This window comes from Cantharellus anzutake, assembly GCF_015039405.1.
Source record: "Cantharellus anzutake strain C23 chromosome Unknown EI90scaffold_19, whole genome shotgun sequence".
Taxonomy (NCBI): domain Eukaryota; kingdom Fungi; phylum Basidiomycota; class Agaricomycetes; order Cantharellales; family Hydnaceae; genus Cantharellus; species Cantharellus anzutake.
In genome coordinates, this window is record NW_024066969.1 from 84277 (window position 1) to 106831 (window position 22555).

Below are 22555 nucleotides of genomic sequence, written 5' to 3' on the forward strand. Positions count from 1 at the left end.
ACTCCCTCGAGTGCCCCGTTCTTGTCAGCCGTCGGCATGGCCATGCTCATGGAGGAAAGCCTCTTCCGAAGGGAAGGGAGAGACAGCACCAATATTCATATCGTGTGGAGCCATTGGTCTTCTCCCTCTAGCACCATATTCCGGTGGAACACCAACGCTGTCATCGGTGTCTCGTTTGAGACGGTACCTTCCTTTTCTGGATGAATGAATCCAATTCATTCATTCATTCATATCCTCGGGCCCGCACGCGCCATGCGTTGCATGAGATTAGGATATGGCTCCCATCACATCAAGTCCACTTCTGCTCGCAGCCAGCTGAAGTATGCTGCGGTTTGGTATTTTCCAACCACTACGATGGCGAGCGAGACGACTGTGGAGGCATTCACGTATGCGCAATTAGGGGTACATGATGTTCCGGGCAGATGATAGTCATGTTAGTTGGGGCTCCGATACCTATCGCAGGTGCGGTTCAGCCTCAGAATATGGAGGCCACACAATGCAGGAGTGAACCTATTAATTTAGCCATGGCCAACACGCACTCACATCATGTCTGAGGATCCCATCTATTCCAATAGAGGCTGGTGACCCGCCTAAGGATCGATCCCACCAATGTAATTGTGCATTAAGACTTTCTTCAAGCATCCATTCCCTACACGACATGACAGACGCCCCCTCTATAGGCCACTCACACATAGCTGGTTAGCTAGGCTGCTTTCTTTATATAAGTGAAATTGTTTGAATGTATACTCTATGTCATTCAACACATCAGCTCTACCTGAAATCCTTAGCGAAGAAAGGAGTCACATTCTCAAGGAAATGACCCCCCAACGTGAAGAATAGGAGGATATGCAGTTTTGTGCCAGTCCGTCAAACTCATTAGGCTATGATCAAAAAACGATCACAACTTCCTCCGACGACCATGCCTGTCATTCTTCAGTCATAAAACAATCGAGTCTACGCAACATTGCCCACTCCTTCCTTGCAATCCGGACATCATCGATGATAATACCCGATCGGTCACACATCGAGCGAAAGATAGAGTTGGGCTGATTGAAAAGGTTCAGTGGGGTATCGAGCTCGGCGATCTGCCCGGCGTCCATTACGCAAATTCGATCATATCCGATAATAGTTCTAAGGGGGGAATGAGTCGCGTTAAACAGGAAGTTGAACGACAGGAGAGAGTGGGTGGGAGGAGAAAGAAAGACGATAAACGAACTTGATGCGATGAGCGATGCAGAGCAGCGTGCGATCTGAGAATTCGCTCGCGATTGTATCTTGAATCTTCGTGTCCGTCTCATAATCAACGGAGGCTGAGAGAAGAAGAAAAAAAAAAAAGAGGGTCAGTTGAGATACAAGGACGCTTACATAAAGAACAAATCGGTTATCCTCACCTGTCGCTTCGTCCAAGAGGACAATCTTGCTATCCTTAACTAAAGCACGAGCCAAGCTCACGAGTGACCGTTGTCCGACGGATATGTTCGTTCCTCCGTCATCAATGGGAGTGTCTAGAGTGAAACGTTGCATAACGCCCTTCTCTTGAGAAGTGGACACGCCAGGTTCAGCGTCATCATCTTCAACACTCGGCTTCTCCTTATCTGACTTGATCTCATTGGTAGCGACCAATTGTGCACGTTTCAGAGCATCCCATAATCTGGCATCCTCATATAATCCAAAGGGATCAAGGTTGGATCGAAGAGTTCCAGAGAACAAAGTCGGGTCTTGCGGAATGACTGGGGAAGGGTAAATCCTCAGCAAATGGCGAACCACTTCAACGCGAGAAGTAAACAATAAACTCACTGGCAATCTTGCTTCTCAGTTCTGATAAACCAAGCGTAGAGATGTCTACGTCGTCAATGGTGATCGTACCAGAGGTGAGCTCAACGAGACGGTACAACGTCGCCATGATGGTTGATTTCCCAGCGCCTGTCCTTCCGACGATTCCGACATGTTCGCCCTCCTTGACGTTGAGCGATAGTCCCTTCAGGACGGGCGGCAGTCCAGGACGGTAGCTCCTATACATTCACAACCGAACTCCACAGTTAGCGGTACACAGGCACGGAACAACCACAGTACGTACATCACAACGTCCTTGAACTTTATTTCTCCGCGAGAGGGCCATTCCGGCAAAGGCTTCGTTGCTTCAATAAAATGGGGCGCTTCCTGCTCGAGCTCATTAGCATAGTGCAATACACGCTCTACAGAGCTGATGAAGACGACGTCAGTTTCAAGTTGGAAGGCGTAGTAAATTAACACTTACTTCATGTTATTTTCAACTTCTGCCGTCTGACGAACGAGCCACGAAAAACTCTGCTGAACCAGAAGGATATAGGAAAGGGAGACACCAGTCTGTGATGGTGATATGGAGGAACGGGACCCTACTGTCAGAAGTGCGACACTGAGGGTGAGGAGTGCCCCAAGGAAATCCAGGCGAATCGACAACCATCGCTGGTTGGTGATCGTCAGCCAGTATGCCCTTAAAGAGACGCGACCATTCAGAGAGGAGTTTGGGTATAGGAATATTTGACAGCGGGCATACCGGTTCTCCTTGTCCATTCGGTCCGTGTTCTCGCTCAGGAATCGTTCACTTTCTCCAAAGGCACGGATCGTGGCCAGTCCGAACAAGCTTTCAGAGAAGTGCGAGTAGAGCGTTGATCGGAGGATGGCCTCAAGACGCTACAAATCCGTGCCATTAAAACTGACGGATTCTGCATGGTCAACAACAATTTTCGTACCTTTAACTCTCTCGCACTACTTCGGTAAAATAAACCTGTGAACCAGTAGACGGCAGTGATGAAGAACACGGGGAGAAGAAACCTGTTGAGCCGTAGCTCATCAATTATAAAATTGATGCGATGGAAATTGTAGATAACTAACCAAGGCAAAAGAATAGCTAGAAGAATAACGGCTCCTATAATCTGTGTCAGAGTGATAAAACAAAATCGTAGGGCCTCGCTAAGCTGGTCTGTAACAGAATGTCAGTGTCACCCACCCACCCGACACCGCTTCATTCTTCACGTACTATCGAGCGTGTCAATATCTTTGGAAAAGCGATTCATGATGCGTCCAAGCGGCTAAAAAGACCTGTGTGAACAAGAGAAAGAAGCGTTGGGTTTGGCAAATAACTTACGGTCGTACTACATAAAGATAAAAGGTATCAGTGAACATATTCAGACATGTGTGGCGTTTACATTGACTGACTCAAAGAACGACATCGGAGCCTGCATGATTCTTTCAATTGCTCCCTGGCGTGGCTAATCAGTACGAGAGTAAGCCAGAGATTCAGAAATTAAGAATTCACCCGGTGTAACCGGACGCTGGAATAGAAAGTCATCAAAGCGAAGACGACTCCCAGGGAGAATAATGTGGCAGCCTGCATAAATCCAAGACCTATGTCATGATATATAAGTCGACACATAGACAACATCGATGATAGGTGTGGAAAATACCGGCATAGACACCCATATAAAATCCTTGAGGATACGGCCACTTCCTGGGATGGATGCTAATTCAACAAAACGAAACTCGGGGGGGACAGGGAATGGTGAAACCGTGCCTTTCTTGCCAATACACAAGCCTTTCAGATAAACCATCATGTCAACAATTTTACCATGAACCCGGACGTAAAAAGAAAAGAAGAGAGACCCACCAATAAGTGCTCATCACCTGAGAACCTTGCACGAACAACAAAACAAGTAAAAGAAGCGGAACGAAGATGAAACCATGTGCGGCTCTAATAGATGAACTACAATTAGAGATCTTTTTTAGAAGAGAGGCGTGAAAGATGCAACGTACCTCAGATAACCTGCGTAAACCCTCCCGTCAACAGCGCCGACAGCCCTTTCCTCAGGCTGCATCAAAGATGGTCCTGCACTCATTTCCTTACGCTTCTTCTCCGCCAGAGCAGCAGTCTCATCCTCATCTCCTTCAACAACCGTAATTTCGCCACTATCTTCCTTGGACTCCCCTTCTTTCCCTCCAAACTCCGCAACGAACTTGGCAAAGGCTCCGTTCTTGGCCATGAGTTCTTCATACGTCCCCCGTTCAGCAATACGGCCATCAAGCATGGTGATGATGTAGTCGCAGCGTGGCACTATGAAAGTAGAGCCCAACCCCACAGGCAGGTGGATCGACCACACACACACACATGATTAGTAAAGCATAAACCGTGAGGGGGGTCGACAAGAGGTACATACGGAAGTGGAGGGCATGTGTAACCAGCAATCTAGTTTTCTTAGCCAAGGATCCGAGCACAGCATTCTCGAAAACGTGCTTCCCAACGTGTGCGTCCAGTGCACTGAAAGGATCATCTAAACATACGATATCGGATGAGCAGTACAGTGTTCGAGCAATATTGACTCGTTGCTTCTGGCCACCAGACCTGTAATGTAAATCCAAAATAATAATCAGTACGCTTTTGCACATGTACCAACCAACATAACCCCCAACTCACAGCGAAATACCCTTTTCTCCAACTTCGGTAAGATCCCCCTGGGGAAGCATATCTAAATCCGCCATCAATCCCGCATCATGAACGACTTTCCAATATCTCTCCTCATCGAACTCCCGTCCGAACAGGATATTATCCCGGATGGACGCGCTCTGGATCCAGGCAGTCTGTGGAGCATACGAGGTAGTGCCTCCAAAAGTTACGACCCCTTCCGTGCACCTCATCTCCCCCAACAAACCTTGTAAGAGCGAACTCTTCCCACTACCCACAGGACCAACTATCGCACAGAGTTGACCCCGAGGAACTTCAAAATCGACTTTCTGAAGCTTGAACACCGCTTCTTCCGATGCTTTCCCCTCCTCCTCTCCGTCTTTCGCCTCCGGTTCCTTACCATGACCAGGCCGATTGTCTCCAGGGGGTCCCGCCTTCTTCTTCTTACCGACCTTATCATCGTCTGAAGGCGGGGCGCCATCCCACGTAAAGCTGGCGCCCGACACACGGACAGCAACGAGCAAATCGGGATCAATGCGATTCGTCTCCGTGAGGAGCTCAGCAGTGAAGACGTCATGCAAACGACTAATGGCGTTGGAAGCATCTGCGATGCCGCCGAGAGACATCGCTAAGGAAAATGAAATGTAAGAACTCTCATATGCATGGAGAAAGAGAAAGGGGGGAGGGAACGCACGTAAAACCATGAGTGGTATGCGAAGTAGTTGAAAGAGCGAAAGAGATGTGAAGACGATATCTGGTTGAAGCTTGTGGCCTGAAAGGGAGTAAGCTACGAATGAAAAGACAGCGCTGAGGACAGGGAGAGAGAAGGCCATGGCATACGTCGATGCTCGGAAAACCAACAGATTACGGATATAACGAAGTTCGTTCGTCCGATACTCGTTGATTCGTTCCAGGAAAGGGATCTGTAGTCATAGTAATGAATGACGGGAGGTCATTCTGCACGCAATTTTTTCCGACAATTGAACTCACTTCCCAGGCAAAGAACTTGATGACTCTCATCGTACTTAACAACTCCTGCAACAATTTCGCTCTCTTATCCGTCCACCTCATACTGGCTTCCGAAGGACTAACAGCTTCTTCATCACCAACGTCTGGATCGGCGTCGCCAATATGAAGAATCCAAAACCAGCAAGGCTGCTCACTCCCAAATTAGCCAACAACAGCGCAAGGCATATTGCCAACTGGATGGGAGCCGTCCAACTCATATGGAAAAACCCACAGCAAAAATCGATTCGGGAAACGTCCGTGGATATGTGATTGACAATCTTTCCACTTGGAAGATTGGATCTGGCACGAGTAGTGAACCGAAGGGAACGCCTGTATATAGCAGTGATGAGACCTGCGCGAAGGAGCAGACCTGTTGCTAAAGAGCGATGGAAGGAGTGGTTCAAGCCAAGCGAGGAGATGACTTGCATGATGAAGAGAGTGAAGGAGAGGCCGATGCCCCGGCCGACGGATGGGGTGTGAGCAGAAGGGTTGACTTTGTGTGATACATATGACTCTGTTGCGAATCGGATGATTGCCTGTGGTAAGGGCACTGTGGTCGGCGCAAGGTCTGGATCATACACCGAAAGCACTGAGGCTTACCTTGACCACCAAGGGACTTGTTATCTGCGCCGTGTCAGCGATGACTTTGAGAAGTCCTGAATACAACAAGATGAGTATACATCACTTGCGCCAAGACATCGAGGACTCGACGTACCTGCCAACCAGAAATACCCTTTGACGGCATCATTCATGGCCAAAGCTAAACTAGCCTTCTTCTTTCCATACTTTTCTCTCCATGCTTTTCCCGCTTCTCCGCATTTCCTCTGAGTTTCCACCAAATCTTCCTCCCCCACCCAGGCTTAATTTCACCGCTGGCCAGACGAGCATTGTATTCTTCTGCAGCTTCATGTCTTCTCTGAAATGACTCTAGTATCCGATCAGCATACACTTCCGCACTGTACGAATCAGGAAGGCGCCAAAGATCAACTGTTTCAAGAGGACGGGCATAACCTAGATTGAGGATGGGTGTCATCCAATCAAAGGTAAGTACTGAGAGCCAGGAGGCATTAGCATGGGGGATGAGTTTCGCGTCGTCCATCGTTCCGGTGGGTAGGGGAGGGTTTGCCATTGTGAAGGGCACACGTAGATACCTAGTGATTGTCGCGCGTGTGCATAGTCAATGGCCGCCGAAGTCGTTAGTAGGCGCCCAGCAATGAAAGAGGCGATTAGCAAGGGAGAAAGAGCCCGTTTTGGCTCTCATACGTTCACTTACCATGGTGCGCTTTGATATGCAAGTGGAGGGGGTGAGGAGTTTTTTGCTTGAAGCAAATCAGCGCAATCGGCCATGACGCCAGTGGCTTTCGACCTACTAGGATCGACACCCTTGGCTCTTGTCAGCCGTCGAGATAACCATCACGGAGGGAAACCTCTTTTGGAGGGGGAAACAGCAGGTCAATGGTCAGGGAGCCAAGGAAAAGGATTTTGGCGTTTGGCAGAACAACCCATATTCATATCGGGTAGAGTCACCCTCTATGACCATATTCCGGTAAGACAGCTAAGCGCTTGTCATGAGGGATGCCGTGACCTACATTCGGCATCTCCTCGTTGGTACCTGAGTGATGAAGCAATTTCTTTTCCTGGATGGTGTGAATCCTATTCAATCACATTCATATCCTCGGGGCCCGGACGCGCCACCTCATTGGAATGACGTAATCCGGTCACAGCCCTGAGGTTGTGTTGTGGCTTGGTTCTGGCGGACCACTGCGATGGCGGAAAGATCAGGCGAAAGATCCACTGTGGAGGCATTCACGTATGCTCGATTGTGGGTACATGATATTCCAGGTAGTACTCTGACAGCAATGGTAGCTGAGCATATAGCAGGGCTTCTAGCAGGCACGATTCAGCCTCAGGTATGGAGCACGCAAGCAGGAGCAGATGAACATAATAAGCACGACCACGACAACACCATACATCATTACAATAAGCTTCTGGTCGCGATTTCCGTGACGGCTGCTTTACATGATGCCGTGTGCATGTGCATATCACTTTACTCTATCTGAGATTCCACGAGCTACTTGATGTATCGGCATCATCGAGACCAACACTTGTCGCTCTCCATCCCAAAGTCCTTACTGCCTCCAGTTCACCGAACTAGAACATCTATTGAGGTCGTTTCCATCTCTGTGGAATGTTCGTGCAGGGTTTGCATCTCCGACAGAGTCAATCACTGAATGCCAAATTAAGTGCACTCTTCTTTGTTTTCATTCCAGGGGAAGGGGAATTAAAGTAATAATGAAGGTAAGAAGCGTATTGGCTTAGGTCTTTCCAAGTTCAATGTGGTCATCAGATGCCGGATATCGACCATCATACAATCATTGGATTTCGCGGCCTCTAATCTCCTGGGTGGGCAGCTTCCTTGGGTTCTATCGGGCATTTCGGGCTAGCATCTTCCTCAATCAAGAGATAATCAGTATGGTTCCCCCCAAAAAAACGTCTCTTCGAGCAACTCTGGTCCATCTGAGGTTTTCTGGGTGTACCAGCCAGCCCCCTGTGATCGGCTAGCCATAAGGACCTCATTCTAAGCGATGATAGTCATCCTCCCCTAGGATGCTGATCTGCATTGCGATACTCACATTGCAGTTGACTTTCTGCATAAAGTATTCATTGTTTTCGAGTGAACTTGCTCTATCTCCACTGTGACCATTCAGCTAGCAGTGTTAGTATCTGAGGTGCAATCTTCAAGGTCTGGTGGGCTAATCGCACCATTTGCAGACTTGCGTGGCGAAGTTATGCATGCATAAATTCATCAAATATGTTTTCTGCTGAATCCGTCTCTAGAATATTACAAAGTCCTCTGACACCTGATAAGGCCTTTCCACGGGCATTAACCCTTTCTTAATCAATTCATCCAATTCCAAATCTGGCTCCTTCTCAATGGCGTCCTTCAGTGCCTTTGCTGATTCGTAACATCCTCAATACCGACAATCATCTCATTTACCCACATCTCGCTAACCTGTCTCCCAATCCCAATTTGTATGCTCCGATAGGGAAGAACGCCAAGGGTTGGTGTTCGTTCAGGGTCCCATTGGACTCGGACAGGCCGTTTTTTGTCGGTCTGCATCAGAGAGTTTTGTGTGATGCGCAACACATGCAAGGGAGAGGAGATGGTGGAAATCTTTGTGGTGCATTTTTATAGCAAGGATGCATGTTTGACGTGGATCTTTAGTGGAGTACCCCGAACGGTACCTGCCAAGAAGGGTTCAAGGTTGATGAGAAGGTCAGTGAAAGGGGTTGTGCCGTTGTGAATGAACAAGCCAGACCGTGACGAACATCATCCAGCACCAACTTGGTTTGATCCAAGTCATACGATGATAATGGAAAGCTGGTGACGCGGATAATTTTTGATGTTCCACTGCTGCTTTGCCTATTTCATCTGAATATGCTTGATAGACAGTTATAGTTTCGTTGTCATATGATGCCCGAATCTGGCGATAAGGGACAACGGTGGGGAAGCCATCTGGATTGAAGATTAGGGATGACTTGTTCGCGAGTTGAGGGTAAGTATTTCAAGACTAAACCGAGTCATGCTGTGCTGGCTCAGGAATATTAAATTGGAATCAAGGCTGGAGAAAATTTGAATTGCAGCCTTTTGAATGACCATTGGGCTCCACTCCACTCTCGACTTGGCATCAATGTGACATAACAATAGCCCGCAAGAATCACGGATCGGTTTCTTTGGTTTTCTGGAATCGCTTTCCTGATGGCGATTGCAGTGCCATGCTTGGAACAATGCACAATGCACGATCAAAGAATCATGATGGGAGAGGGGTGACAACCCGATCCAAGACCGGGTGGTTTATCTCTCCTCTCTCTCCTTCCTCCTTGATGTCTTCTGGGGACCTCACCTTTCCTCTTTTGTAATCCTCGCGAGCTGGTCCTTGCTGTCGCGCTGAGCGCGTATTTCTTTTGCTTTCCTGAACTCTGCAAAGTCTGCACAACTTCTCAGGCTGGGGGCGTCCGATATATGTTCTACACCATCAACAGTCCCGCTTTCCTGCGAGCGGAGTACTACCCAGGCGAGGAGACGGGAGTCATCGTGAGTCTCCTTAGTACCCTACAACTGGTTGTGGGTTGCCAGTGATTCATGATTTGCGCAAGATCATCATTGCTGCGTCTGGAGTATCGCTCGTTGCTGCTATTTTTTTCTTTATTTCTCTGGCAGTACGTTTGGATCTTGAAACTCGTTATTACTATTGCTCATAAGTCGTGCATTCCCAGGTGATAAGATTCAGAGCTGGGAATGTCTCCACGGCAGACACTCTATTTATGCAGTCTCATCTTGGCATGTGCGTTATAACAGATATCCATGGGTACATTTCACTCACTTCATGTTAAGCTATTTTGTCTCCTTCGTGATTGCACATACCATAATCGCTGTGGGTACGTCCTTAGAACCCTTGGTACTAGGCCGTGATATAAGCATTCAACTGAGCTCTTTTTCGGCACGGAAGGCTCATTTTTGAACATTAAATGGGTTGCAGACCATGGAATTACCTCCGACGACCCCTTGTGTATAACTCAAGGGATCATGAAGAATGTAATTATTGTGTCCTCTGATCCCCCAAGTAATATGACCATTTCTTCTAGGTGGGAAATGTTGCTACAGCCTTGTGGAACTTGGTGAGGCCCTCGCGCTACCCATCATTATGGGAAATCTAATGCAAACCGTCAGGTAATTTCTTTACACATTTTCAACCTGCTCTTCTTGCGCCACACACCGCAACGTCTCCTCTCAACATTGGTGACGTTGTCCATATGGTGTGCAGTCGGAGCTATATCCATAGCTGGACCTGCGGTGATTCAAAAGCAAGAATTCGGTCCATATTTCACTATTGCCGGTTTGCAAATATTTTACGTGATATCATGTCACCGTCCTCTCATTTTACACGCTTTCTTAGGGTATTGGTGTTGGATATCTGACAAGTATGGAGGTGCCCGAATAGGGCTTGAGTTTTTCTGGGTCAGTTTTTTTTTTTTTCAGTTGCAGCCGCTTGTAAAAAAAAAAAAGCTCAATAGCACGGCCCCAGATGTTCTTTTCAGCTTTCACAACACTCCTTCTCCATACCTTGACTTATTTCCGTCTCCGTGGAAATATCATCGTGGAGGGGTGGCGCGTCAGATTCCGTTGGATCAGCGGAGCCAAAGCCTGGAAGCTACAGGAGGTCCGGGATCATGTAGACACCTACATGACAACTGTCGCACTGCAGATGATCTGGCAAGTTCTTACATACCAGTCCATCAATGCTTTTCTCTCAATTGATAACATCTCATTTCTTCGTTTCCAGGTTGCCGGTATCATATGGGATTTTCTTCATGCCAATAGCTATATCCAGGTTTGTTCAAAGTAGCTCTCGATCCGTTCCATTTCCTGGGTGGTATTCGCGGACTCGTTGTTTATGCTGTCAGGTACAAGTATATCTAATTCTTAGTCGCTCCAGGCAACTTATACCCTTTACCCAGGATTCGTAACTGTCATGATGTTCTTGAGGATCCGCAAGCACCTCCCTCATAATACTGTTCTACCAACGTTCAATATCCCACGCAAGCCTCCACCTGGCACCGACTCGCTCGAAAGAATCCACTCGATGGTATCTCCCACGGGCTCAGAGAAATCATTCGGGACGTTCGACCGTGACTCTGATCACCAGATGCAGATGCGAAGCCGGGTTCTCGCTGTTGTGAATCCAGAACCGCCGTCCCCTCTCACATCCGCCGCTGAGTCACCCGTTCCAATCCTCGGCTCCAGCATTCCAAAGCCCTCGCCACTGCATCTAAGCAGCGGGCCCCACATCTCCAATCGAACGGTGCTGGATCATGGCACCGATAAAGATGATGAGCCGTATTCGCACCACTACACTGACGACGTTCACTCGGATTATCACTCGGATTATCATTCAGATTATCCAAGTGAGAGCGAGTACGAAGAACACCATGAGGATCATTTTCGGACACCTCGAGCTCCCCCTGTTCCGGATGTTAATGAGGGCAGGAGTGAGCTTGTGCATAATAACGTGGAACATAAGAGCTCGTCGCGTCTCAGCGGTTGGGAGACACAGCTTTCGGAATACTTTGACGACGTCGATCTGTCACCTCGAACTCCGATTGCAGGATTAAGACTCAAATCTGCTCAGCCCGGTTCTGCAACCACACCTACGAGACGGATATAAAGGCGGGCGGCCCTATCTGACTAACCCCTCATGCGCCACAATGCCACCTGGGACATTTTGAAGTCTGGCATTCAGGAACAATGAATGTTATATCGTCATTATTGGGTCAATGCGTGTACTATACAACTAAGTGATGTTTTACAGTATGAAGAGCGAGAAAACGTCCCGAACCCAGGCTTATAGAAATATGCCCACTAATCCTTCCCTCTTGTGGGTTTGGCGGCGTCGTCCATCATGTCCTTCATGTCTCTGAGCACACCGAACCGCTTCTCCATCTTGGCGATTTGTTCCCTTAACGCACTACCACCGAGTGAATAAGAATAGACTGGCTATGCGGGACATGGGTACTTACGCCATCTGTCTCTCGTGCTGAGCAACATTTTCCTTTCCGCCTTGCTTCTCTCTCTTGAGCGCCTCCCTAGCTTCCTTGAGCATCCGTTCATATTCACGAACGCGAGCCTCCCATTTCAATTCTCGCTCAAGAAGATCTGATATCCTGTCCTGGTCCTGGTTCCGCCTTGACTCTGCCGCAGCGGCGCGGCGATCAGCTTCAGCTGCCCGCGCGTTGGCGGCACGGATCTCCGTATCATTCGTCCCCCTCGGTGCTCGTTTAAGAGCAGATATCTGGCTGCCCAGCTCGATATTTTGACTCTATGGATACTCAATGATACAGGGCTACGATCCGGCTATTGCCAGAGGATCCTCACCTTCAAAGATTCCAGCTCGCCTTCTTTGGCATTGTACTTACGACGCCAGCCTTGCTTGGCATCGCTCAGACTTTGGACACGAGATTCAAAACGGTCGACCTGCTTCCACCGATGGTCGAGTTGTTTCCTGAGTTCACTGTTTGATGATGGGTAAGGCGGGGCCAATTCCAGGTTGGGACTACATACTTGGTCCTCTCCGTCAAGCGCGTCTCGGCCTCCTTCACGCGCTTTTGGACGTCAGTTTGGATCTGGCTTAATGACTTCAAGCGCGAGATGATGTTGTCATGGAATATTGCGAAATTAGTAAAAGGTTTTGTCTCGGCGGAAGTGCCCTTCTTCTGGACAGCTACTGAGCGACAATGTGGATGACAAGTAGGCGAGTTATACTGACCGGTGTCTTGTCTACGCCAAGTATCTTGTCCATGTATTGATAAATCGTCAGCAAAAGCGTATTGCGCTCCGTCAATTGGTCTCTGAATTGATTCTCAGTTGCAATAATAGAGCGTTGATCTTTGTTCAACTTCTGCTCCAGATCTGCTACGCGAGACTTGGCCGCAACGAGATCCAGGTCCGTCTGCTTCGCCGCCTATCGGGAGGATCAGCAAGACAGGAAGGTGCGGATTAAGGGATCCAATACGTGCAGCTTGGGTAGTGTCCAGTTTCTCTCCGAGATTAAGACGTGCCTGTGTTTGAGAAGCGAGCGAGCTCGACAAATCACGGATTTCGGCATGCTATCGCATACCCTTAGCCACGCCGACCGTAATGTGGACGAAACTTACCAACTTGTCAATGGTTGCATCCCGATCGCGTCGGAATTGTTCCTTATCTCTTAAATCGTCTCTTGAACGTGTTAGCTCATCTTCACAACGAGAAAGGTCCCTCCTGAGGCGATCAAGCTCCAACTCCAATGAAAAGCGATCCGTGGTATGACTTTCCCCCAGTTTGCGCTTCTCAGACTCGAGGTCACGCAGGGCAGTCTGAACAGCCGCAAGATCCGATTCTCGCTGCTCCAGCAGTGTCCGAACAGACTTGAGAGTACTGCGAGCTTGAGCAAGGACCTGAAAGTTGGTCAGCAACGGATGGAGATATACTGGCACTTTGCTTACTTCCTCCTTCTCATCAAGCTGATGATTGGCATTCCGTTCTACTTCGCCCAATTCACGCCTGAGAGCTTTGATTTCATCCTCGGCTTCAAGGAGCTTATTGCCAAAGTCTCGCAGGTCGTGTTCTGCCTTAGACCGGGCTTGACGCTCGCTTTCCGACGACCGGAGCGCATCTTCGGCACGACCAAAGAGTTCTTCTTCACGAGACCGGAGGTGTCTGTTCGTCTCCTCAAGCCGTTCTTGAAGATCACTGAGTCGATTGAGCTCTGCCTTCGCCTGCGTAAGTTTCTGGAGAACGAAATTAATCAGGTTACGAGCAATACCCTTGAACATTTACACACCTCTTTCAGACTGTTGGAGATTTCTTCGCTTAGCTGAGCACGATTCAATGCTTCCTCGAAGTCTCGGCGGGATTGCTCAGCCACCCGGTCCAATTCCTCCTCCAAGTCAAAAACCCGACGATTGAGATGATCAATTTCGGCATTTCCACTCTCAATGTCTGCCTGCTTTTCATCCAACACAACTTCCAGACGATGAAGCTCAGCATCTTTAACCTGGCTTTCCTGTTCGAGATGAGCTAGAGCTACCTCGAACTTCTCGTGCAACTCGCTCTGAGTAGCCTCAAGCTCATTCACCCGCAGCTCGAGCTCCTTAACTGCAACTTCACGTTCGGCCAACGCCTGTGTCAAGAATGATCAGGATGGTCCAAAAGATCATAGGGGCGGACGCACACTCTGCAATTCATCCGCTCTGGATCTTTCCTCGGAAACTTCAGCTTTCCAATCTTCCACCTCCTGCGTCCGATGCTCCAGAGCCTCGACGAAGGAGACGAGTTCTTCATGTTTAGCCTCAAGCTCATTTTCCTTCTGCTCCAAAGCAATACTCGTTGCCGCCAAGTCATCCCGAAGCGCGTTTTGTCCCTGCAGTAGTACATCAGTTAATTGCAGGCTGATATCAGAGATCGAAACCCACATCCTCAACATCCTCTTCCCGCAAGCGCCGCTCATAGATCTCAGCACGGCTTTCACTTCTCTCTTGCGCCAAGCGCTGACATTCGAGGTCCAATCGTTCGTTGTCTATCTCGAGCGAAGAAACCTTGTCATCAAGTTCACCAATAATCTGCTCTTTCTCCTCCAAGATGAATGCGTATTCTTCAAGTTTAGCGAGAAGTTCGGCATTCTCCTGCCCGTACTCCGCAATGCGCTTCTCAAGGCGAGACTGATGATCCCTTGAGGTCGACGAAGATGACCGGTTACTAGCCCTGCTGCGCTCCAGCTCTTCGCGCAATCGACGAAGCTCGTTGTCATTATCTTGCAGCAACGAACGCAACTCGTCGAGGTCTGATTGAAGCTGATTGTTCAGCTCTTCTAGCTCCGCATTTTGTGGGTCAGTGTTGGACGATGAGGGTTGGGATGTGATTATCTGCTCTTTCAGATGAGCTATTTCATCCTCGTGGGTTATGTTTTGCAATTCAAGCTCCTCGAGAAATTTGTCACGATCTACTATAAGCTCCTGATTTCGGCGATCCAGATTTTTCATGGCTTTTTTTAGTTCCTTGATTTCCAGCTGCAATGATTGGTTCTTTGATTTGACCGTTACATTCTGCTTGAGAATGATATTGATGTCCTCGGGAACTTTCTGGGAGAGCTTCTCCTCTGTATGATACAGTTTCATTTTGAGATCGAAAATTTCCTTGTCTTTCTCTTGAACAAGCTAATTCACGAGTCTGCGATGGTCAGCGTGCACTGCTACAGACTCGAAATTTCCAACCTTTTCCTGCTCGCGAAGCGACAGAAGGCCGGTCGTTTTAGGTCGTAAAGCAACCGTCTGCGACCTGCCTTTGCGGGTCGCTAAAGGAGTATTCTCCTCAATGAAAGAAGCACCGTTCTTCAAAGGACTTCCTACAAGGGGCGTCATAGCTCCCACCTCATCTTCGGAGGCACCTCTCGCGTTGCGACGAATGGCTCGAGGTCGGCCTGGCATTTCGAGATCGGGGGCGTCGCGGCTAAATATCCGACGAGCACCGGGATTGGGGGTTGATTCAGGTGAAGGCGTAGCAATGGGAGCAGACGAGGGAAGACTCGTTCCAGAAGCCGAAATATCCCCGGATTGGAAGGAGTTCGAGGCAGATTCGCTAGTGGAGCCAAGAGAAAAGTTTGGGTTTGATGGGAGCTCTAGCCCATCCACGAGGACAGACAAGCTTGACATGATAGACTGGGAGGAGCCTCGTTAGGCTCGCAATTGAAAGATATGACACACTCCCCAGCACTTGGAGCCAAACGACACGCGGAATGAAGAGTAAGGATTCGGAATGAGGCCAGCAAACCTGCTTCGCCTACACTGGAGTGTGGGGCAAGTAGAAGTGCGTGCACCCCGACCACAACAAATCACAACATCACAACATGCTTCTGAAAATGAGATATATTGATGCATAAATGGATGGGAAAATACAGGTCCGTCCAAGCTTCCAAGAAAGCGAAAGCGGCTGTTAAGCTCCAGTAATCGACTGACGGACAAACGGACAAAATGGCATGCCAGCCCTACACTTATCTCGGCACACACAAACAACAATAGGTTTTCATGTGTACAAATGTTGCGAGAGCCCTGTGACTAGTATTTACGTATTTTTTCAGCAACACGATCGGTTCACGACCTGAATGTCACAGGTCCAGAAATGGTTGATGTCCGCGGACAAGCTGTGATCGTATAGTTCGTGACAGGGAGGAAACCCCAAAATCGCACGCTGGTTCCATCATAAAGATTATCTAGCTGGATATTCAGGAACCGCGAGATGACAAGAAGGTAGAATGTGTATACCCAGACCGCCCAGCAATGGGCACGCTTTGCCTGATGCATCGTAAGGGTAGCTAATAGGCCCCGCATTACAGCTGGCCATTGGACCGTTGAGATGCCGCGGCAAGTGAGTTGCGACTCCCGAGTTAGATCGTGATCTCAATGGCGCCACTTCCAGTGGGAGAAGAAGGCGTGAACAGTTCGTACACAATATCAGCAACTATGCCTTGGGTCCAGAATATGTTGCGAAAGATGTCAAAACTTAGCGCAAGGAACAAACATGGCCCTCATGCTCCACTACTATATACCGGAAACCGGGGCATTAGTCATTTGAAACGCATGGAAACCAATGCCTGGCTTTCCATCTGCTCTAGAAAGACGTCACAAAAATGTTTGGGGGGGCTGGTGGAGGGCCATATTCATGGACGCTTTGACGACATTTGTGCGAGCCTATAAAAGGCACGACTACAGTATCAGTAAGTGGACGTACGAACCGAAGTGTCAGTTGGTTTTCCAAGGGATAGCACTGACGTGGAGATGAATCAAATTGTTGAACAAAAATTTTCAGCACATCCACTTATTCAGTCCCGTGGGCGTGCTGACGGGGTGTTGACTTCCTGATGTAAGCCAAAATAGAAAATTGTTTACGGCCGGCCTATTTTGATTCCCCCATCTCGTTGAGCTAGGTCTGTAACGAAGCCGATTGCGACGGAATGATGAAGTTAGGCCTACCACCGAGAAAGCAACGGCAATCAGATGTTGGGCTGAGCGTTTGAGTTAGTAAGACGAACGACGATCCGGAGGAAAAACGCGTGAGGCTGAATTAACAGGTTGAGTTGGTGGTGAGTGGGCTTTTGATGCCGTTTTTGATGATCTCGATGAACTTGGGGTGATCGGCGAGATCAAGCCCAAGGTAAATTATACACCTCACTCAACGTGCCGGAAAACGAATTATTATCCTGACCGGCATGGATCGGCATTCAGCTGGTTAGTCCCTAAAATGCCTTATCGTCCAAGTCGCTGAACAGTACGTGAAAATCCTTCTACGCCACATTCCCACGCACACGTGCAATTCCTGACTGTCAATTTATGATCAGCACCATGTCAAGCACATCGGCACCGGCAGAGACGCCTAGGACGTCAGGGAAATTTTTTATCAGCTGTCGCATAGGTCAGTTCACCTGACCCTCTGGGTTTCTGCCGCTGTTTAATGTCAGGCGTTATTGCAATCAGTGCCAATGGATCAATTTTTCACAACGCATATAGACAAGCAAGTATCTCGCATCAGTTCATGCATCTCAAATATCGTATCCTAATGAAGACACAAGATCCTGGTCAATACCGGAGCTCAAAATCCATTTGTTATCTAAAGCATTAGGGCCTCCTGCTCCACGTCCACCGGGGTTCACCGTCGCACAGGCCACTGAACAAGAATCACACAAGGGCGGCAGTCCAGTTCGCGTACCTCCCAATCTCAAAGTCCAGGTGCCTATCAAAAAGCCAAGCCGTTCTCCCTCAAACGCTTCCCAACGTGGAAAAATATCCATCATCACTGTTCCTCCCAAATCTCCGACTTCCTCCCAGCCCTCTTCTTCGCAACCTTCCCCGAGAGCAATTTCATTCGCCCACGATTTCTCCACTTCGCCACATCGGCAATATTCATCCATGGCAGTTCCTCCTGCCTCCCCCGTACTCGAAGACTCAGACGAATCTGGCTCTCTTGTCTTTGCTGACGACCCAGACTATGATTGGACGTCTGCAAATGACCATGAACTGGAATCTCCGATAGATAGCCCAGTGTCCCCAATTTCTGACCGTCACGCACCCCTGATCGTGGTTTTGCGCCATTAAAAGGGTCCCTTTCGATGGGTTCCAATGAAAGGACTCTTGATGAAACCGCAATGCGCGTATACTTCAGAAATCCTGCATATCCGTCCGCTATAACTTCACACGCAGGTAAGATGCCATGTGGCCACCCGCTCTGCCGAATCATTACTACCTTGTTCCAGGACTCCAAGCGGGGCCTTCATCCTCAATTCCTAAAAAGGGAACCGCGCCAGAATCATTGGTGGCCGACATCCTAGCTTTGTCATCCGAGCAGCTAGAGGAACAAAGATCCAATCAGTGGACTGTATACAGCTTTTCGATGCAGTGCCAGCTTAACGAGGTGGAGCGTGTGTATCATTACGACATTCAGCCAGGGGAGCTCCTTGAGGTCTGTCGGGCTGTTTTTCGCAAGCGAGGTTCATTAAGTGATGATCCGCGTAGTTGCATCGTCGAGGTCATTATGTGTTCCTGTCGCGCGAACGCTACATACAACCGTACTTTGATTGCTTGGCATACAGAGCCAAAGACAAGGGGAAAGGGAAGCGAGTGGGGCTCTCCCGAAAGGGTTCCAGTGATATGATGAATGATCATACACAAGTCCATCGTTCACTCACTCTCAAATCGTCAAGGTCGTCACTCAACTTGAAATCCTCCACACCATCCCCTGGATCGAGACGAGCATCCGTGAAGGAAGGATTATCTTTTCAACATCCAGCAGAAACCACTCATCCTCAAGTGCAATCGAGTCCTTCGCCATGGAATATATTTGAACAAGGACCAGAACGGAGCAAAGGCAATGACTCCACATTTTCGAGTTTAGTAGAAGGCGTCACCAGTGTCTCGGATGCCACTGTTGCGGCGCCATTCTCCCCTTTACCAGGTCCTACACAGCAGGATTCGCGTAAACCTCGATTATTACCCCATTCCTCCTCATCGTCACTGCGACACATCCTGAGCTTTGGTTCATTTAACGAAGATGCTCGCACCGGAGGCACATCAGGTTCGACAACAAAATGGAAATCATGGTGCGTGATTTTCTTCCCACAGCATTTATTGCCAAGGCTTATCCTATTGCGCATCACAGCTGGTTGACCCTTAGTGATAGTGTGTTGCGGATTTGGAAGCATCGGGCTGTGAGTTTTCGCTTGCGCATAAAAGTAAGCTGATAACAATCGCATCGTTCCCAGTCGCAAAACCCACTGGACACCTTCAACTTGAGTGAATTGATATCTATACAAGGTTATTAAAAATCGTTTCACCGTTGCAATATAGCTGAACGTCTTGGATATCAGAGCGTGATTCACACAGTCCAACGTTGATCCCATTCCCCGGTCAACCTGGACACTTTCTATCTATCAAATTTCTGGAGCCACATACTGGCGGAGCCTCCCGAGAGGTTAGGGAGCGCCTGCTCTCTGTTAACCTACCGGACCAACACTGTTGAGTACCTTTCTTTGTAACAGTGATGCGCAGACTCTTCTCATCAGATTGGCAGGCCATTCGAACCTATTTCGGACCCTGTTTTACATTGCTCGGCTGAATGACTATCGACGTGGAGCGAGTTTTGATCCCGGGATTAGGATGAATTATACTTCACAGGACGTGCCTTCGGAACCGATTGACCCATCAATAACCTCACAAGAGAACGCGGGCTCCACCATCTACCAATATCGCAACAGGCTCGTGATGAATGCTTATAGTGCTGGAAAGCACTTGATCAGGATTCACCCCGCGCTTAGCCTAGCCTTCGGACCCTTACAACCCCCAGACGGTGTATATGCTTCCCAGCGCGAGAAGGAGATCTGGGAATCTCAGAGTGACTGCGAGTGGGACGCATGGGAAGATACATTCGGAGGGACTGAAGCTGTTAGGGAACAATGCCAACGAGATACAGACTCCGAGATTGGCACAACCGCTCTATCGCAGGAGATTTGGGAGCAACAGGATGTCAAAGGGGATTCGCCCAGCTTCATGTTTAAAGTGGTGTCTCGTGCGCGTTCCAAATCGATCGCTGCATCCACTTCCAACATTCAAAATAGTGCAATAGGGGAATCGTCCGTACTACCTGTCCCAGCCGCGCTTGCTCCAGTTGATCGCCAACCTCCAAAAGGGTTTTCGATACTGCCATCTGGTTCAAGGAAATCTCGTACCCGTTCTATAACGCTGTCCAAGCAGCAAACCCCTTCGAAACCTTAGTTTTTATAACACACGATAAACCCACCCCAATGCGACCCCTGTTCCGGGATAAAAAAAATGTTACATTCCTGTTTAACGTAGTAGGACTGAGATATGTAGTTCCGCCCTTGTACATAATTCATGTTAATCAGTTATTAACATCTCAGAGGCTTATGAAAGTCGCCGAACATATGGTTCATACCACTATCGAACAAAGACAAAACATTCATAGAACAAGCGCTCTGCTTGCTTCGTCCCTTTCACCAGCTCGTTCCGTCATGCGCGTGGTTGTCCGCGCCGGGGAGCCAATAGTGTTTACTCGAAAGACAAGAGCAACTTCAACTCCAATTCTCATTCGAGGTCTTCTAGAACTAGGTACATGCGCCACTATCTGTTGTCGCTGCCTTCGTTGAAGCAATATTGGTGCACTACCGAAGAGGTTTCTGAGCCTACACCTATCACTTCCATTTCCGCCAGCTTGATTTGCAAATGGAGTGCGCGCGAAACCACCTGTCTATTCGGCAATCGCATAACCGGTCCTCTGCCTTTGATTTCCCTTAGGAGTCGAATGGCCAGGCGGCATACCTCCGACGTTCAACAAGTTCCACGAGGAGAAAGCAGTAGTATCATCTCAAGATTTGCTTCTCTCCGATAAAGTACAAGCCCTTCAGCAGAAGAGCAGTGTCGAAGGTCGCAGGTCCAGATCCGGTGTGTTGCCCAGCCGGCAGGACCGAGGTACTGTTGTGTCTCGGCTGTTCAAAGGCTGGGCACGATCGGCTTCGGCTTTGCCCGTTCACGACAATAACAATTCCAATGCAACTAGCACTCTCATCCCCCCAGGTGACCGACCTACAGATAGCGTGTCCTTCGAATGAACGATTAATATTTCTCGATAGGGAAGTTCAAATGCCCATTCGGATTTGCCCTACCTCATGACACTGCGCCAACTATTCGAGTTGCCGGCCGGGCGCGATGTAGCTTTCAGTTGAAAGTCGAGATTCGTCGCCCTGGGCTGTTCATACCAACGGCAACGGCGTCTTGTCCTCTACAGATTGTCCTTCTCCCAGAAGTCGATACATTGTTGACGAATGAATCCGGCGAAGGCGAGCTGTTGGAATACAACTGGAAAGATCATCTAAGGCTTAATCTATGTGTGGGCAATCGCCACTTCATGATTGGAGGATATATGCCGCTTTATATATTCTTGATTCCCCTGAGACAGCTTGCTATACATCAAATATTAGTTGTCCTGGAAGGTCGGTCCACCCTTTGTTATCCAGCGCTCATTGTCTCATGTCTACTGAACAGAAATAGGTGAATCCCTAAGGAGACGTATTGTACCGGTTTCTAATCCTACCAAATCAATTACAGTGTTATTCCAAACCCAGGACGGCACCGTGCAAGATCGCGAGAAAGCCACGCACACCCTGTTCACCTTGAGGCAAAAGAACAGGCATATACCACTTCTGCCTATCCCACCCTCTTCTTCCGATGAGACATTAAATACTCTGCGCAAATACTCTGACCCCAAAGGTGCTAACGCTCACCACCCAGTCGATCACAAACTCTCAGATCAGCTCAAGTCACCGAATGGACCATGGGATCTCAAATACTCCGTTCCTATCCCTGGTCCGTCGTCGTCGCTTCGCTTCAGCTTTGATCACCGCCCCCACTTCGTCTTCCAAATCGAGCATCGTCTCCGAATTAGCATCACAGTCGGCACTTCAAATGTGGACGTGACTGACCCTGCATATTCTTCATCTGCAGGCTTGAACGATATAGAACATATTCTTCCGGTACAAATTTTGTCGGTCAGCCTATTTGTATGAATATTTGTCTTCCTTCAACTCACAATGGGTTCTCCGCGTCCTATGTCAACATCACACTCCGCCGACAGAGTCAATGCGGCCCCGAATGGACGAAACTCCCATCCTATATTGAAGTATCGAATCCCAACACAACCGACCCCTATGATTTCATATTGAATATGAAGAAGGCAACCTCAACCCTTAGGTCTGATGAGGAATTCGGAACTTCATCAGCTGCGGCCACGTCCGGACCCTCTCCCAACGAATGGGATATTACGCTTCGACGTGATGCCTCTCCCTCTCATGGCAGAATTCGGCGAAGTTTACCACCAGGAAACGGAGGATCACCAAATCAAACATTCGAAGCATTGAGGACTTTCACTGCATTAGTAGGAGGACGTCAAAGTGTCGACGGGCGATCAGCACCAAGGTACGACGGGTGAAGGAATTGCGGATATATTGGACAGCG

At 48.7% G+C, this 22555-nt stretch overlaps 12 protein-coding genes across 12 annotated transcripts; 6 read left to right on the forward strand and 6 right to left on the reverse strand.

The window, feature by feature from the left end:
* Positions 1 to 343: 343 nt before the first annotated feature.
* On the reverse strand, positions 344 to 812 carry EI90DRAFT_3053657 (uncharacterized protein; the record flags this gene model as incomplete). The annotated part of the gene is made up of 3 exons (XM_039060033.1): positions 770 to 812; positions 523 to 698; positions 344 to 462 (listed from the first exon to the last, which is right to left on the reverse strand). A coding segment is annotated over exon 2 (171 nt), but the record flags the coding sequence as incomplete, so codon positions are not given.
* EI90DRAFT_3288827 (P-loop containing nucleoside triphosphate hydrolase protein) lies at positions 653 to 6793 on the reverse strand (the record flags this gene model as incomplete). Its single annotated transcript, XM_039067127.1, has 26 exons — positions 653 to 1131; positions 1217 to 1310; positions 1392 to 1730; positions 1798 to 2012; positions 2078 to 2203; positions 2258 to 2473; positions 2537 to 2673; positions 2733 to 2814; positions 2875 to 2962; positions 3020 to 3071; positions 3128 to 3134; positions 3199 to 3242; positions 3299 to 3387; positions 3447 to 3490; positions 3554 to 3574; positions 3647 to 3730; positions 3793 to 4090; positions 4194 to 4378; positions 4451 to 5066; positions 5133 to 5361; positions 5429 to 5550; positions 5679 to 5982; positions 6047 to 6102; positions 6162 to 6179; positions 6233 to 6597; positions 6720 to 6793. 26 exons carry the CDS (start codon positions 6791 to 6793, stop codon positions 927 to 929), a joined length of 4110 nt encoding a protein of 1369 aa, XP_038916879.1. The 3' UTR covers positions 653 to 926.
* A 1452-nt stretch (positions 6794 to 8245) lies between these two features.
* EI90DRAFT_3053664 (uncharacterized protein) lies at positions 8246 to 8654 on the reverse strand. The gene is made up of 3 exons (XM_039060034.1): positions 8593 to 8654; positions 8426 to 8561; positions 8246 to 8402 (listed from the first exon to the last, which is right to left on the reverse strand). Exons 1-3 carry the CDS (start codon positions 8632 to 8634, stop codon positions 8281 to 8283), a joined length of 300 nt encoding a protein of 99 aa, XP_038916880.1. The 5' UTR covers positions 8635 to 8654; the 3' UTR covers positions 8246 to 8280.
* EI90DRAFT_3053666 (uncharacterized protein) lies at positions 8554 to 8961 on the reverse strand (the record flags this gene model as incomplete). The annotated part of the gene is made up of 2 exons (XM_039060035.1): positions 8554 to 8692; positions 8767 to 8961. Coding segments are annotated over 2 exons (219 nt in total), but the record flags the coding sequence as incomplete, so codon positions are not given.
* Positions 8962 to 9099: 138 nt separating this feature from the next.
* On the forward strand, positions 9100 to 11148 carry EI90DRAFT_671884 (uncharacterized protein). The gene is made up of 10 exons (XM_039067937.1): positions 9100 to 9542; positions 9605 to 9667; positions 9725 to 9792; positions 9843 to 9886; positions 9958 to 10043; positions 10094 to 10126; positions 10179 to 10466; positions 10534 to 10721; positions 10792 to 10912; positions 10967 to 11148. Exons 1-10 carry the CDS (start codon positions 9471 to 9473, stop codon positions 10973 to 10975), a joined length of 972 nt encoding a protein of 323 aa, XP_038916882.1. The 5' UTR covers positions 9100 to 9470; the 3' UTR covers positions 10976 to 11148.
* Positions 10534 to 11770, forward strand: EI90DRAFT_671903 (uncharacterized protein). The gene has a single exon (XM_039067938.1). The coding sequence runs from the start codon at positions 10981 to 10983 to the stop codon at positions 11671 to 11673; it is 693 nt and encodes a 230-aa protein (XP_038916883.1). The 5' UTR covers positions 10534 to 10980; the 3' UTR covers positions 11674 to 11770.
* Positions 11771 to 13058, reverse strand: EI90DRAFT_671985 (uncharacterized protein). The gene is made up of 6 exons (XM_039067939.1): positions 13022 to 13058; positions 12772 to 12966; positions 12567 to 12715; positions 12381 to 12516; positions 12026 to 12324; positions 11771 to 11964 (listed from the first exon to the last, which is right to left on the reverse strand). The coding sequence occupies exons 2-6, from the start codon at positions 12802 to 12804 to the stop codon at positions 11868 to 11870; spliced, it is 714 nt and encodes a 237-aa protein (XP_038916884.1). The 5' UTR covers positions 12805 to 12966; positions 13022 to 13058; the 3' UTR covers positions 11771 to 11867.
* Positions 13059 to 14113: 1055 nt separating this feature from the next.
* EI90DRAFT_672033 (uncharacterized protein) lies at positions 14114 to 15813 on the reverse strand. The gene is made up of 5 exons (XM_039067940.1): positions 15753 to 15813; positions 15410 to 15697; positions 15254 to 15349; positions 14456 to 15196; positions 14114 to 14403 (listed from the first exon to the last, which is right to left on the reverse strand). The coding sequence occupies exons 2-5, from the start codon at positions 15689 to 15691 to the stop codon at positions 14197 to 14199; spliced, it is 1326 nt and encodes a 441-aa protein (XP_038916885.1). The 5' UTR covers positions 15692 to 15697; positions 15753 to 15813; the 3' UTR covers positions 14114 to 14196.
* A 1518-nt stretch (positions 15814 to 17331) lies between these two features.
* On the forward strand, positions 17332 to 18430 carry EI90DRAFT_672846 (uncharacterized protein). The gene is made up of 4 exons (XM_039067943.1): positions 17332 to 17447; positions 17510 to 17546; positions 17605 to 18232; positions 18286 to 18430. The coding sequence occupies exons 1-3, from the start codon at positions 17366 to 17368 to the stop codon at positions 18125 to 18127; spliced, it is 642 nt and encodes a 213-aa protein (XP_038916886.1). The 5' UTR covers positions 17332 to 17365; the 3' UTR covers positions 18128 to 18232; positions 18286 to 18430.
* On the forward strand, positions 18043 to 19590 carry EI90DRAFT_672401 (uncharacterized protein). Its single transcript, XM_039067942.1, has 5 exons — positions 18043 to 18232; positions 18286 to 18491; positions 18545 to 19128; positions 19188 to 19342; positions 19396 to 19590. The coding sequence occupies exons 1-4, from the start codon at positions 18142 to 18144 to the stop codon at positions 19267 to 19269; spliced, it is 963 nt and encodes a 320-aa protein (XP_038916887.1). The 5' UTR covers positions 18043 to 18141; the 3' UTR covers positions 19270 to 19342; positions 19396 to 19590.
* Positions 19364 to 20533, forward strand: EI90DRAFT_672390 (uncharacterized protein). The gene has a single exon (XM_039067941.1). The coding sequence runs from the start codon at positions 19685 to 19687 to the stop codon at positions 20297 to 20299; it is 615 nt and encodes a 204-aa protein (XP_038916888.1). The 5' UTR covers positions 19364 to 19684; the 3' UTR covers positions 20300 to 20533.
* Positions 20534 to 20556: 23 nt separating this feature from the next.
* Positions 20557 to 22529, forward strand: EI90DRAFT_3122350 (uncharacterized protein; the record flags this gene model as incomplete). The annotated part of the gene is made up of 6 exons (XM_039063495.1): positions 20557 to 20653; positions 20716 to 20772; positions 20840 to 21118; positions 21175 to 21534; positions 21587 to 22101; positions 22176 to 22529. 6 exons carry the CDS (start codon positions 20557 to 20559, stop codon positions 22527 to 22529), a joined length of 1662 nt encoding a protein of 553 aa, XP_038916889.1.
* Between the last annotated feature and the right edge of the window lie 26 nt (positions 22530 to 22555).